This window comes from Tamandua tetradactyla, chromosome 6 (assembly GCF_023851605.1).
Source record: "Tamandua tetradactyla isolate mTamTet1 chromosome 6, mTamTet1.pri, whole genome shotgun sequence".
Taxonomy (NCBI): domain Eukaryota; kingdom Metazoa; phylum Chordata; class Mammalia; order Pilosa; family Myrmecophagidae; genus Tamandua; species Tamandua tetradactyla.
In genome coordinates, this window is record NC_135332.1 from 55637606 (window position 1) to 55651550 (window position 13945).

General features: G+C 36.9%; 1 protein-coding gene across 3 annotated transcripts in view; it reads left to right on the forward strand.

Annotated features, from left to right (window-relative positions):
* RPA1 (replication protein A1) overlaps nucleotides 1-13945 on the forward strand; it is a 66579-nt gene that overhangs the window by 40240 nt on the left and 12394 nt on the right. Inside the window, exons 1-7 of one of the 3 annotated variants that reach the window (XM_077165500.1) lie at nucleotides 7679-7808; nucleotides 8022-8127; nucleotides 10298-10430; nucleotides 11590-11692; nucleotides 12982-13050; nucleotides 13203-13395; nucleotides 13554-13693. In XM_077165500.1, the coding sequence (XP_077021615.1) occupies nucleotides 8025-8127; nucleotides 10298-10430; nucleotides 11590-11692; nucleotides 12982-13050; nucleotides 13203-13395; nucleotides 13554-13693 (741 nt within the window). In that variant the 5' untranslated portion in view covers nucleotides 7679-7808; nucleotides 8022-8024. Of the gene's footprint in view, nucleotides 1-7678; nucleotides 7809-8021; nucleotides 8128-10297; nucleotides 10431-11589; nucleotides 11693-12981; nucleotides 13051-13202; nucleotides 13396-13553; nucleotides 13694-13945 lie in introns of those variants that run through there. The other 2 variants (XM_077165498.1, XM_077165499.1) reach the window with 2 other exon arrangements.

Genomic DNA, 13945 nt, shown 5'->3' on the forward strand with positions numbered 1-13945 from the left:
AAATAAAGTATCAATGGCTGAGAGATTCCAGACAGTTGAGAGGTTACCCTGGAGGTTATTCTTACACATTAAACAGTATCACCATTTTAGTTAAGGTGTAATGGAGAGGCTGGAGGGAAGTGCCTGAAAATGTAGAACTGTGTTCCAGTAGCCATGTTTCTTGAAGATGATTGTATAATGATATAGCTTTCACACTGTGACTGTGTGATTGTGGAAACCTGTGTCTCATGCTCCTTCCATCTACTTTATGGACAGATGAGTAAAACATATGGGTTAAAAATAAATAAAAAATAGGGGGAACAAATGTCAGTATAAATTTAGTAGATTGAAATGCTAGTGATCAATGAAAGGTAGGGGTAAGGAGTATGGTATGTATGAATTTTTTTGTTTTCTTTTTATTTCTTTTTCTGAATTGATGCAAATGTTCTAAGAAATGATCATGATGAATATACAACTATGTGATGATATTGTGAATTACTGATTATATATGTAGAATGGAATGGTCATATGGTAAGAATGTTTGTGTTTGTATGTTGATATGTTTAATAAATAAAATAAATTAATAATAATAATAAAAAAGTCCCGGACCAGATGGCTTCACATGTGAATTCTACCAAACATTCAAGAAAGAATTAGTACCAATCCTGCGCAAACTCTTCAAAAAAATTGAAGAGGAAGGAAAGCTACCTATCTCATTCTGTGAAGCCAACATCACCCTCATACCAAAGCCAGACAAAGATATTACAAGAAGAGAAAACTACAGACCAATCTCTCTAAGGAATATAGATGCAAAATATCCTCAACAAAATTCTTGCAAATCGAATCCAGCACCACATTAAAAGAATTATACACCATGACCAAGTAGGATTCATCCTGCGTATGCAAGGATGGTTCAGCATAAGAAAATCAATTAATGTAATACACCATATCAACAAATCAAAGCAGAAAAACCATGTGATCATCTCGGTTGATGCAGAAAAGGCATTTGACGAAATTCAGTATCCTTTCCTGTTGAAAACACTTCAAAGGATAGGAATAGAAGGGAACTTCCTCAAAATGATAAAGGGAATATATGAAAAACCCACAGCTAATATCATCCACAATAGGGAAAAACTGAAAACTTTCCCCCTAAGATCAGGAACAAGACAAGGATGTCCACTATCACCAGTGTTATTCAACATTGTGTTGGAAGTTCTAGCCAGAGCAGTTAGACAAGAAAAAGAATTACAAGGCATCAAAATTGGGAAGGAAAAAATAAAACTCTCACCGTTTGCAGATGATATGATATACTGTATGTCAAAAACCCCAAAAAATCCACAACAAAACTACTAGAGCTAATAAATGAGTACAGCAAAGTGGCAGGTTACAAGATCAACACTCAAAAATCTGTAGTGTTTCTATACACTAGTAACGAACAATCTGAGGGGGAAATCAAGAAACAAATTCCATTTACAATTGCAACCAAAAGAGTAAAATATTTAGGAATAAATTTAACTAAAGAGACAAAAGACCTTGTGCTGGTTTGAAATGATGTATGTCCTCTAGAAAAGCCATGTTTTAATCAAAATCCTATTTCATAAAGGCAGAATAATCCCTATTCAATAATGTATGTTTGAAAATGTAATCAGATCATCTCCCTGGAGATGTGATTTAATTAAGAGAGGTTGTTAAGCTTGATTAGATGACATGTCTCCACCCATTTGGATGGGTCTTGATAAGTTTCTGGAGTCCTGTAAAAGAGGAAACATTTTGGAGAATGAAGGAGATTCAGAGCAGAGGATGCTGCAGCACCACAAAACAGAGTCCACCAACCAGCGTTACCTATGAAGATGAAGAAGGAAAATGCCTCCTGGGAAGCTTCATGAAACAGGAAGCCAGGAGAAGCTAGCAGATGATGCCTTGCTCACCATGTCCCCTTCCAGATGAGAGAGAAACTGTGAACTTCATTGACCTTCTTGAACCAAGGTATCTTTCCCTTGATGCCTTAGATTGGACATTTCTATATAGACTTGTTTTAATTGGGAATTTTTTTTATCTTAGAACTGTAAACTAGCAACTTATTAGATTCCCCTTTTTGAAAGTCATTCTGTTTCTGGTATATTGCATTCCGGCAGCTAGCAAACTAAAACAGACCTATACAAAGAAAACTACAAGAAGTTGTGAAAAGAAATCACAGAAGACCTAAATAAATGGAAGGGCATACTGTGTTCATAGATTGGAAGACTAAATATACTTAAGATGTCAATTCTGCTTAAATTGATTTATAGAGTCAATACAATACCAATTGAAATCCCAAAAACTTACTTTTCAGAAATAGAAAACCAAGAACCAAATTTATCTGAAAGGGCAGGGTGCCCCAAATAGCTAAAAATATCCTGAGAAAGAAAAATGAAGTCAGAGCTCTCATGCTACCTGACTTTAAGGCATATTATGAAGCTACAGTGATCAAAACAACATGGTATTGGCATGAAGCTAGATATACTGACCATTGGAATTGAATAAAGTGTTCAGGTATAGACCCTCTCATCTATGTACAGTAGAACTTTGATAAGGCAGTCAAGCCAACTCACCTGGGACAGAACAGTCTCTTCGATAAATGATGCCTAGAGAACTGGATATCCACATGCAGAAGAATGAAAGAGGATCCATATCTCACACCCTATACAAAAATTAACTCAAAATGGATCAAAGACCTAAACATTAGATCTAAGACCATAAAACTTTTAGAAGAAAATGTAGGGAAATATCTTATAAATCTTACAATAGGTGGCGGTTTCTTAAATGTTACACCCATAACACGAGCACTGAAGAAATAAATAGATAAATGGAAACTCTCAAAATTAAACACTTTTGTGCATCAAAGAACTTTGTCAGGTAAGTAAAAAGACAGCCTACACAATGGAAAACAATATTTGGAAACGATATATCAGATAAAGGTATAGTATCAACAATATATGAAGAGATTGTTCAACGCATCAACAAAAAGACAGACAACCCAATTACAAAATGAACAAAAGACATGAACAGACACTTCTCGTAAGAGGAAATACCAGTGGTCAAAAGGCACACGAAAAGATGCTCAACTTCCCTGGCTACTATGGAAATGCAAATCAAAACCACAATGAGATATCATCTCACACCCACTAGAATGGCCATTATCAATAAAACAGAAACTGACAAGTGCTGGAGAGGATGTGGAGAAAGAGGCACAATTATTCACTGTTGGTGGGAATGTAAAATGGTACAACTGCTTTGGAAGGCAGTTTGACAGTTCCTCAGGAAGCTAAGTATAGAATTGCCATATGATCTGACAACACCATTCCTAGTTATCTACTCAGAGAACATGAGGGCAAAGACACAGATGGACATTTGCAAACCAATGTTTATAGCAGTATTATTTATAATTGCAGACATGGAAACAGCCCAAATGTCCATCAACAGACGAGTGGCTAAACAAGCTGTGGTATGTACATGCGATGGAATAGTATGCAGCTGTAAGACAGAATAAAGTTATAAAATATTTAACAATATGGATAGACCTTGAGGACATTATGCTGAGTGAGATTAGCCAGAAACAAAAGGACAAATACTGTATGGTCTCACTGAAATGAACTGACATTAGTGAATGTACTTAGAGTAATTCAACTAAGAACATAGACTATCAGGAGATAGAAATAGGGTAAATATTGGGTAATTGGAGCTGAAGGGATACGGATTGTGCAACAGGACTGATTGTAAAAATTCAGAAATGGATAGCACAATGCTACCTAACTGTGATACAATAATGTTAATGCAGTGAATGAAGCTGAATGTGAGAATGATAGAGGGAGGAGGGCTGGGGGCACATATGAAATCAGAAGGAAAGATAGACGATAAAGACTGAGTGGTATAATCTAGGAATCCTAGAATGTACAATGATAGTGACTAAATGTACAAATTAAAAAATGTTTTTGCATGAGGAAGAACAAAGCAATGTCAATATTACAGGATGATGAAAATAGATGGTAATTCATATTTTAAAACTTTAACTTATATGTAAGACTAAAGCAAAAATGTTTATTTGGTACAAAATTTATATTTTGACTAGTGCATTTCCTAATATAACTTATGTGGACAGGTTAATTGAACACCATAAGTACATGGAACCTTGAGTAGGGCATGAGATTTTGTAGGTTTGTCCAGAGTGATGCCCTGGTAAATCCCAGAGTGATTTGAACAGTGAATAAAAAAAGTATTTCCAAATCCCCTTGGGGGAATGGCGAGAAAAGGGGAAAATTCAACTTCCCCATGTGGAGAATTCCTGATATTCTCAAAAGCAGTGAGTACAACCGAAGCAATAGGCTGAGCCCTTCCTTAATCTTGAGGTTTGTTCATATGAAGCTTATCCCCGCAAAGGATAGGCTAAGCTTACTTAAAATTATGCCTAAGAGTCACGTGCAGAGAACCTCTTTTGTTGCTCAGATGTGGCCCTCTCTCTCTCAGCCAATACGACAAGCAAACTCACTGCCCTCCCCCTCTCTACATGGGACATGACTCCCGGAGGGTGTAAACCCTTCCTGGCAACATGGGACAGAAATCCTAGAATGAGCTGTGACTCAGCATCAAGGGATTGAGAAAACCTTCTTGACCAAAAGAGGGAGGAGCAAAATGAGACAAAGTGTCAGTGGCTGAGAGATTTCAAATGGAGTCAAGAGGTTATCCTGAAGGTTATTCTTAGGCATTATAAAGATATCACCTTTTTAGTTAAAGTATATTGGAGAGATTGGAGGGAAGTGCCTGAAAATGTAAAGCTGTGTTCCAGTAGCCATGTTGCTTGAAGATGATTGTATAATGATACAGCTTTCGCAATGTCACTGTGTAATTGTGAAAACCTTGTGTCTGATGTTGTTCCTTTTGTCTACTGTATGGACAGATGAGTAAAACATATGGATTAAAAATAAATAAATAATAGGGGGAACAAATGTTATAATAAATTTAGTAGATTGAAATGCTAGTGATCAATGAAAGGGAGTAATAAGGGATATAGAAAAAAATAAGGGAAACAAAGGCTAAAATATATTGGGTAGATGGAAATACTAGCAGTCAGTGAGAGGGAGGGGTATGGGGTATGATTTGTATGGGTTTTTTTCTCTTTTCTTTTGTTTCTTTTTCTGAATTGATGCAAATGTTCTAAGAAATGATCACGGTGATGAATATACAACTATGTGATGATATTGTGAGTTACTGATTATATACCAAGAATGGAATGATCGTATGGTAAGAATGTTCGTGTTTGTATGTTGTCATGTTTTAAAAAAAATTTTTAATTAGAAAAAAAAGAAGTAAATTATAGCATTTTAAGTTTAATTCATATTTTAAAACATGAAAAAATGTTTATTTTAGGATAGCTAAGGTAAGTTACATTCAGATAAAAATTGAATATATGAGATCAGCAAAATCCCATGACCCTATTCTGCTCAGCAAGATACTTGAAGAAGCAATTTGATGCTGAGAAAGGACTTTACAGTTTAGATATTTTGAAACAGTAGGAGAATGAGATGAACTGGGATGGAATATAGCAGGGATTTGTGTATTTTTTGTGGTGCCATTTTTGAATGTTTAAATCTTTGATTCTCATGAATGTATTTCATGAAGCAGGTAAAGATGCAGGGTTTTTTTTCAATCACTTAGCCTCAGTACTAATACCAAGTAACTCATTATTCCCTACTAATTTAAAAAGGTTCGCTGTTGAATTTCTAGAATTTCATAGTTCTTCATGACACATTGTCAAAGGACAGCAATACTCCCATGCAATTTCATATGATACTTTGTAAACTCCGAGATAATCAAGAAGCCAAAAAGAAAACACAAAAATTTCATTGTCACCTATGTAGGCTATTTTTTCTATATAAGTAGAATCTCAGTTTTTCTCTTCATAGGAAGAACTAAAGAATAAACAACTCCATTTAACCTTTTTAATTTATGCTAAGTTTATTTTACTCTAATTGCTCAGTTAACTCTCTTTTAAAGTTGTGCCAGTTAAGACTAATTCTGGCAGACGCAAATTAAATCAGTGTCTTATGATTCCCATTTGAGTTAGGACCTTAGGAAACTCAGCGGTTGGAGAAGGCAGAGAGAGGGTGGCAGATGAGGAACTTTTCCAGCAGTGCTTACGTTTTAATTCTTAAGGTGCCCAGGCAATTTTATTTATTTAGTTATTTACTTTTAAAATATAACAACATACAAACATTCTTACCATATGATGATTCCATCCTTGATATATAATCAATAACCCACAGTATCATCACATAGTTGTATATTCATCATGATCATTTCTTAGAACATTTGCATCAATTCAGAAAAAGAAATAAAAAGAAACAGAAAAAAATTCATGCATACCATACCACTTACCCCTCCCTTTTATTGATTAATAGCATTTCAATATACTAAATTTTTTTTAACATTTGTCCCCCCTATTATTTATTTATTTTTAACCCATATGTTTTACTCATCTGTCCATAAGGTAGATAAAAGGAACATCAGACACAAGGTTTTCCCAATCACACAGTCACATCGCGAAAGCTGTATCATTATACAATCATCTTCAAGAAACATGGCTACTGGAACACAGCTCTGCATTTTCAGGCAGTTCACTTCAGCCTCTCCATTATACCTTAACTAAAAAGAGGATGTCTATATAATCTGTGAGAACAACCTCCAGGATAACCTCTGGACACTGTTTGAAATCTCTCAGCCATTGACACTTTATTTTGTCTCATTTTGTTCTTCCCCCTTTTGGTTGAGAAGGTTTTCTCAATCCCTTGGTGCTGAGTCGCAGCTCATTCTAGGGTTTCTGTCCCACATTGCCAGGAAAGCCCACACCCCAGGAAGTCATGTCCCACGCAGAGGGGGAGGGCAGTGAGTTTGCTTGTCATGTTGGCTGAGAGAGAGAGAGGCCACATCTGAGCAACAAAAGAGGCTCTCTGGGGGTGACTCTTAGGCCTAATTTTAAGTAGGTTTAGCCTATCCTTTGCGGGGATAAGTTTCACATGAGCAAACCCCAAGATTGAGGGCTCAGCCTATTGCTTTGGTTATCTCCACTGCTTTTGAGAATAGAAATTCTCCACATGAGGAAGTTGAATTTTCTCCCTTTCTCGCCAAGCAATTTTTTTGAGCTGCATTTGTGTGCTGCAGACGCTCTTGGTGAGCAGCTATTCAAGAGCAAAACCAAATTCCATAAGTCTGTTGTTTTTAATTAGGTAAATTTTAACATTCTACAACTTCATAATCATTTGTGTAAAGGGTGAGGGGCAAATGAATACTCTTACGGTTTGGTATTTTTTATTTTCTGCTTGAGAGACATGTTCATTTCCCCTCCAGTGCCTTTTAATCTTCCTATTTCCTTGACAGACCTGCTTCTGAACTCCATTCTCATCTCTCCCTGCTGTGATAGTTCACTAGCACTTCACATACCTAAGACTTTTTCAATCCTTATTTTCCACCAACTGTCAGTTGCAAAATAAGGTTGCTTTGTTTGGGAAGGAAAGGGTAGAAATTTTCTGAAAGTTGCCTTTTCCTTTGAAGCAGGAGCACTTCAGAGACAATTGAACTGCTTTTAGATTTTTCTTACCACCCAGCTTTTTCTTCTGATAGATCCTGCCGTGAACACACAGTTCTGTTGATGACATCGATTTGTTGCTATGGAAATAATGATAATGTCACAGATTCAGCCTAGTGACTTTACTGCAGGTTCATGTGGGAGAAGTGGGCAAGGCTTTAGGGGAGAACCTCATTAAAACTGAAAGCTATCAATTATAAGCAGGTGAAAGGTAAATGAAGCCAACCTTTTATGAAATGAAAACAAAAAGTGAGCCCTTAGGAAATTCACTGCATGCAGTTGAATGCGCCAGCATGAATTCTGACCCATGAAAGCCTTTGACACTATCAAAATTTTACATTTTCTCAGATTTTCTTCCAATGAACTTTAAATCTTCTAACCCAAATTATTTGTACTAAAATGTCCTTTCTCTTTTGATCCTCAGGACATGGGCAGCAGCAGGTTATTCCAACTGCAGTCTCAGCAAACAATCCACCAGCCAGCAGGCCCCAGCAGCAGATTGGGAGTTCAGGAGTGGGTAAGATTGCCACGTGAGCACATCTGTTGATTTTATGTGTCAGGTTTTTGAATAATGTTTTGAAATTTAATCTGGAACTAAAGGGAATTTTCAAAATGCCATTCATGACAGAAGTTGCTTCTTGCAAGGAATAACTGAGATTCTTTTGAAGTATGTGATTGAAAAAATGATTAAAGGTAGTCTTTAAAAGATACTTAACAGTATTCCTTTTTTATCAGAATGATATATTCTTCTCAGTTAGTAGTTTATATATTCGTTTCCCACACCTTTAGGTTTTATACCCTCTGACTTTGAATTTACATTCCTTTTAAATTCTTACCTTTTATTAAAGCAATTAAATTAAGCTTATTAAATTTAGCTTGTTCTCTCCAAGTTTCCCGTTTTGGATTCTCTTGAGTATTTGTCCTTTGCCTGAAGAGAGAGTATTATTTACATTAGTCATGGGCTCTGCTTGTCAGTTTCATGGATGAGGACTAGTTTCCTGTTTTAACTTTCTCTGTAGCAGGTCCTGGGAGACTCGAATGGAATAATTTTGTTTACTCTCTGGCCTTTGCTTTAGGAATGTCTTGATCTGGGAAGTTGCCATTGAAAATTATGATTTGTAGAACTTGGTTGTGTTTATTTTTAAAACTTCTTTTTTTTCTGTCACAGCTTCACATACACCTCCTCCTCTTTTCCCTTCAACTATTACTTTCTATTTTTCAATACTAAGATTCTAAGAAAAGCAAGGTTAAGACGTCACTAATGTTTCTGTGAAATAGTTCAAGACATACGCGATTTCCCTATTGGTCTTTGATCCCTTTCTCTACCTTGCATTCCCTGTCTACTTATCATTTACCTGTCTTCCTTTATAAGAAGACCTGCATATTCACAACTGTCACATTACATTACTGTTGAAAGGGGGTGCTAGACCAGATAATCTAAAGCAATAAATAATCCCAAATTACTTCCTTTGGCTGAGCTAACAAATATTGCGGTATTCCTCCCCATCCACCCACATGGACTTACTTTTCTAGTTGTCTGTCTTTGGCTTATATTCACATCTATTTTTTAGAAATCAGTCAATGTTCCCTGAACACATGTCAGCTGGGTGATGAAAGAACTAGATGCAGACTGAGGGGAAGTTACCTGGCATAAAAAATTGGGTGAATGGATGTGTGTGTTTGTGTATTTGTATATTATATTATGTACATACATGTGCTTCCTTGCATAACCTCAAGGTAGTTACTGTTGATTCCCCAGTTAGAATAGAAACTGTTAGGATCTGGGACAGTCTATGTGTATTTTTTTACCAAGTGCTAGAATAGTGTGCTACATTCTGTGGAAACTCAGTAAGTAAATGCTGACTAAATGGTAGATTTTCATTTTTAACCAAATTCCGTTCTGAAGAAATATTTTCATATAGAAGGTATTTTATCATTGAACTAAATTATATTTTCTTGATTTGGAAGTCAAAGCTTTACAGAAACTGCATGTAAAGAAATTCATCTGCTTTTAGGCTTTAATTCCCTATAATTTCCAAGTGCAGGACAGCTGCTTAGGCTTACTTAAAGGAGTCAGAAGGATTCTCAGTTGTCACTTACGTCTGGAACCAAAAACTGATTCTTTCCCTTTGGTTTCAACTAAGCCCAATCCCATAGAGTTAATTCTAGACTTTTCTCTCTTGTACGCCTGTTGAGCACTAGCATTTTTCTAGGAACATTTTAAGATGATATTATTTGTGATATATTTCCCTCACTTCAGTTGGCTCATTCACTACATCCCTTACTTCCTAGTCCTTCTTTTGCTTTTTTTATTATGCGACTTATAATTGCCGTCATTCAGCAAGGTTGGTTTTCTTTCTCAGACGCATTAACTTGCCCATTGATGGATGAAAAAAGTGTAACAGAGCAGAGGTCAGAAAGAGTGGTGTCTGGATTCCTTACCGTTATCTCAACCTGAAGGCTTAAGTCAGCAAATATAATATTGAACTTCTGTGTCCCCAGTCTTCATTTTAGATTGCTTTTCTAGCCTCCTGCTTCAATCTCAATTGGGTCCCTAAATCTCTTTGATTCTATAAAGGAAAAAATTTGCCTCTCATTTTGTGTCATTTCTGCACTAACAATCCAGTAATTGAGAGATATTGCAAAAGTTATAAAAGTTAGATAGAAAATGGATTATCTTTCTTTGTGTTTGTTTTAAAGGTTCTTCTGCTTCTAAGTCTTTTGGTGTCTCAAAGACATTTGGAAAAGCTGGAAATACCAGCCTCATGAACACTCCTGTGACAACACAGTCCAAAGTGGTACCCATTGCCAGCCTTACCCCTTACCAGTCCAAGTGAGTGGTTCTATAGAATTAGTTCAGGATGTACTTATAATATAAAAAGTTATTATGGACTTGTGAGTTCTTTATCCTTGAACTCCAGCGTTATCACTGTATAAAATGGGGTTCTTTTGTTTTTTCCGCGGGGGAAGGGTGGCAGTCGCAGTAACCTTTACCTCTCCTACGAGAACAGCAAATACGGCAGTCTGCCATAGCCAGGGGCGCTCCGTTCATTTTGGAAGAATTTGAGGGTGAAAGTATTTAGGTCTTCAAGAATCAGTTGATTGTTCATCTTGTGAGTAAAGAGAAATATTTGTGCTAATTCAGAATACGTTTCATCATATCATATAAATAGGTGACTTTTAGTCTAAAAATGGTTACTCTGATTTAGTTGGCTAGCAGAATCTGTACTCTTTCTGTTAACCACGTTGATGTACCTTTAGCATGTATTTCGTTTATGACTTTTTCCCATTAAAAATTAACGTGAGCAATTGAAATTAATGATTTAATTTTTTCAGAATTCTTTCAGATATGTTTTTGTTTATTCTCCAGTACTTTGTAAGGTAGGGAAGATATTTTCTCCTGTGAAATTATAGATAACGTAACTAATTTGCCTGCCTACGTCGAGGATGGGCACCAGGCTTGGCTCTCAGAACCTGTGCCTCCTTTCTCAGTGGTCCCTCTGAGGGCACACTGTTTGGGTCTGTTTTCCTTCGGTGGCTCACCTCCACCGTGTTCCATAGCATCGTTTTCATATTCAGTGTGCATCAGAAATGAGACGCAGGTTTGACACCAGTTATATCCATTCCCATAATTGAACATAGTGGGAAATAATTGCTGGTATTCTTGCTTTTTCTAACTTAGAACCTTTCATTAGGGGGATATTGTTGCCTTGGTGATGCCTTTGGAGAAGGAAGAGAGTTTGTAAATTTACTTATTTGACAGGAGAATGAGTTAATGCTAAATCACTGTCTGTGTTTTACTATTTGCTTATTCTGTAAACTGTCAAACCTGTATGTCATCTTCAGGTTTTAATTTGCTGGATTAAAATGCAGCTGACATTGAAAAATAGAATATACATGAGATAAGAAAGGCCATAGGAAAATGATGGGGAGGCTTTCAGATCTTTTCCAAGTAAGACTCCAAAGACAAATATAACCTGTTTGATTTTTAGGTGGACTATTTGTGCTCGAGTTACCAATAAAAGTCAGATCCGTACCTGGAGCAATTCCCGAGGGGAAGGAAAGCTTTTCTCCTTAGAACTGGTTGATGAAAGTGTGAGTATTGTCAACTGGGGAAACAGGAGTAGTCAACTCTTTGAGAAAAAGAGAGCTAATCTCAGGGTAGGCTTATCAGGTGAAAAATAATAACAGGCCCAGAGAAACATGGTTGTCATTTTTGTTTTTCCTCTGTTCGTTTTTTGATGCTGCGGGGGGGGGGTGGTGGGGGGGTGGTACAGGGTTAAGGGTCTTAAATAAAATTGTTGGTTTTAAAGAAAGCATTTACAGCAGTAGAAATTAGTTCTAAACGTGTGAGTAGCCTCATAGGCAGGAGAAACCAGAGACGTTGTGTTTGACTTGCTGGCAGTTGTGGTTGAAGCCCTAGAATGTGATACCTTCTTACAAGCAAAGTGGGTCTGTGGGCCACAGCAGAAGGCGTGCGCCAGCCATCTTGCTGAGTGAATGGTTCTGTAGGAAATGGATTCCGACTGTGCAGACTCTGCATGTGCTTTATTTAAGCAAAACGAAACCATAATGACGAAATAATTTCCAAGCTGTGAAATCTTGACAATCCTGATAGCTGTGTATCTGTCCATTAATTTTGTTTGTAATTCCAAAAATGTACTTTTCAACCATTCTCTTTAGAATGCTGCATATTTCTTTGAAACCCTTACAAAAACAGAAGAGAGTTTACCCCCCCCCTTTTTTAAGATGAAATAACAATCCAAATGTATTGACTGCATGAAGGCAGAATCAGTATTAGAACCTAATTTTTTTTTGCCAAATTGTCCATCTGATCACATCAATTGGGTAAAATTTTAGCTATTTATTTTTATCTATCTGTAGCATTTTGTCAAAAAAGTAAAAGTCAAAATCATACCACAAACAACTTGAAAACATGACTTGTTATTATTACATTGTTAGCAATGACTACTGAATAAGAAGGGACTCCTTGCTTATAAGACATATGTGCAGGAAGCCGGTGAATCATTGTGGTTTTGCACTTCCCAGTGGGCTTTAGTTGTATCACTCAGGATACAAAATGATTTTGTTTTTGTTGTCAGAATACTAAGCTCACTGTTGGATTTTTTTTTTTTTAATGTTTCTAACTTAAAGCCTGGTTGTCGGATCACCTAGTTGAAATGCCCATATTCCACTGGGGCTAAGCACTGGAAGGTTAAAAAAAAACTGTTTTGGGAGTGTTAGTAGTCCGCTGATGAAACCTGTTTGTGCTTGTGCTGCTGCTGCTCTAAAGCTGTCATGTTGACTGTAGTGTCCTGTTTTTTCACTGATAAAATTTGGTTTTGCACACCACGATTCTGACTGACCCTCACATGTTTCTGCAGGGTGAAATCAGAGTTACAGCTTTCAATGAGCAAGTGGACAAGTTCTTTCCCCTTATTGAAGTGAACAAGGTATGATAGTAGTGATTTTAGAACTGAAACAGTCGAATAGTGAAGGGAGGATGAGGGGACTTTTGTCTGGTGGAGAGTTGTGTGGTTTTCAAGGGTTTTTATATCTGTTTTGATGGACTGTCCCATCTTACATGGCTTGTTCTTTTTTGCAGGTCTATTATTTCTCAAAAGGCACCTTAAAGATTGCTAACAAACAATTCACAGCTGTTAAAAATGACTATGAGATGACCTTCAATAATGAGACGTCTGTCATGCCCTGTGAGGATGGTCATCATTTACCTACAGTTCACTTTGATTTCACTGGGATTGGTGACCTAGAGGACAAGTCCAAAGACTCACTTGTAGGTAAGTCCACTATGGGAACAAAGAGAGGGTGATTATTAGTTTCATTTGCAATGTATAGGGAAGGTGGAAGACTTAAATGCATGCCATTCAACCTTTGGTCATATTGGTCATGTGGAGACTTGAGCATCTCTCGCTAAAACATTGTACCTCTGCTTTAGACATAATTGGAATCTGCAAGAGTTATGAAGATGCCAATAAAATCATAGTGAAATCTAACAACAGAGAAGTTTCTAAGAGAAATATCTGTTTGATGGACATGTCAGGGAAGGTGGTGACTGCTACTCTTTGGGGAGAAGATGTAAGTACTGAGCACTCAGAGGGTGGACAGAAAGGCAGAGGCCTAAGGAGCCTCATAGCCAGTTGTTCTGTCCTGTGAGATGTGGAGCTTTGACCATGTAGGTGGAGAACGGTTGGGCTGTCTAGGGAATTTTTGAAATCCTTTATTGATTTACTTCGTGAGATTAACTGATTTAAGCTTTTCCTCATGAAATGCTCTTTTCTCCATCTCTAGAAAAGGCGTGATAGATTAGTTTTGATGTATCTCTGAGCA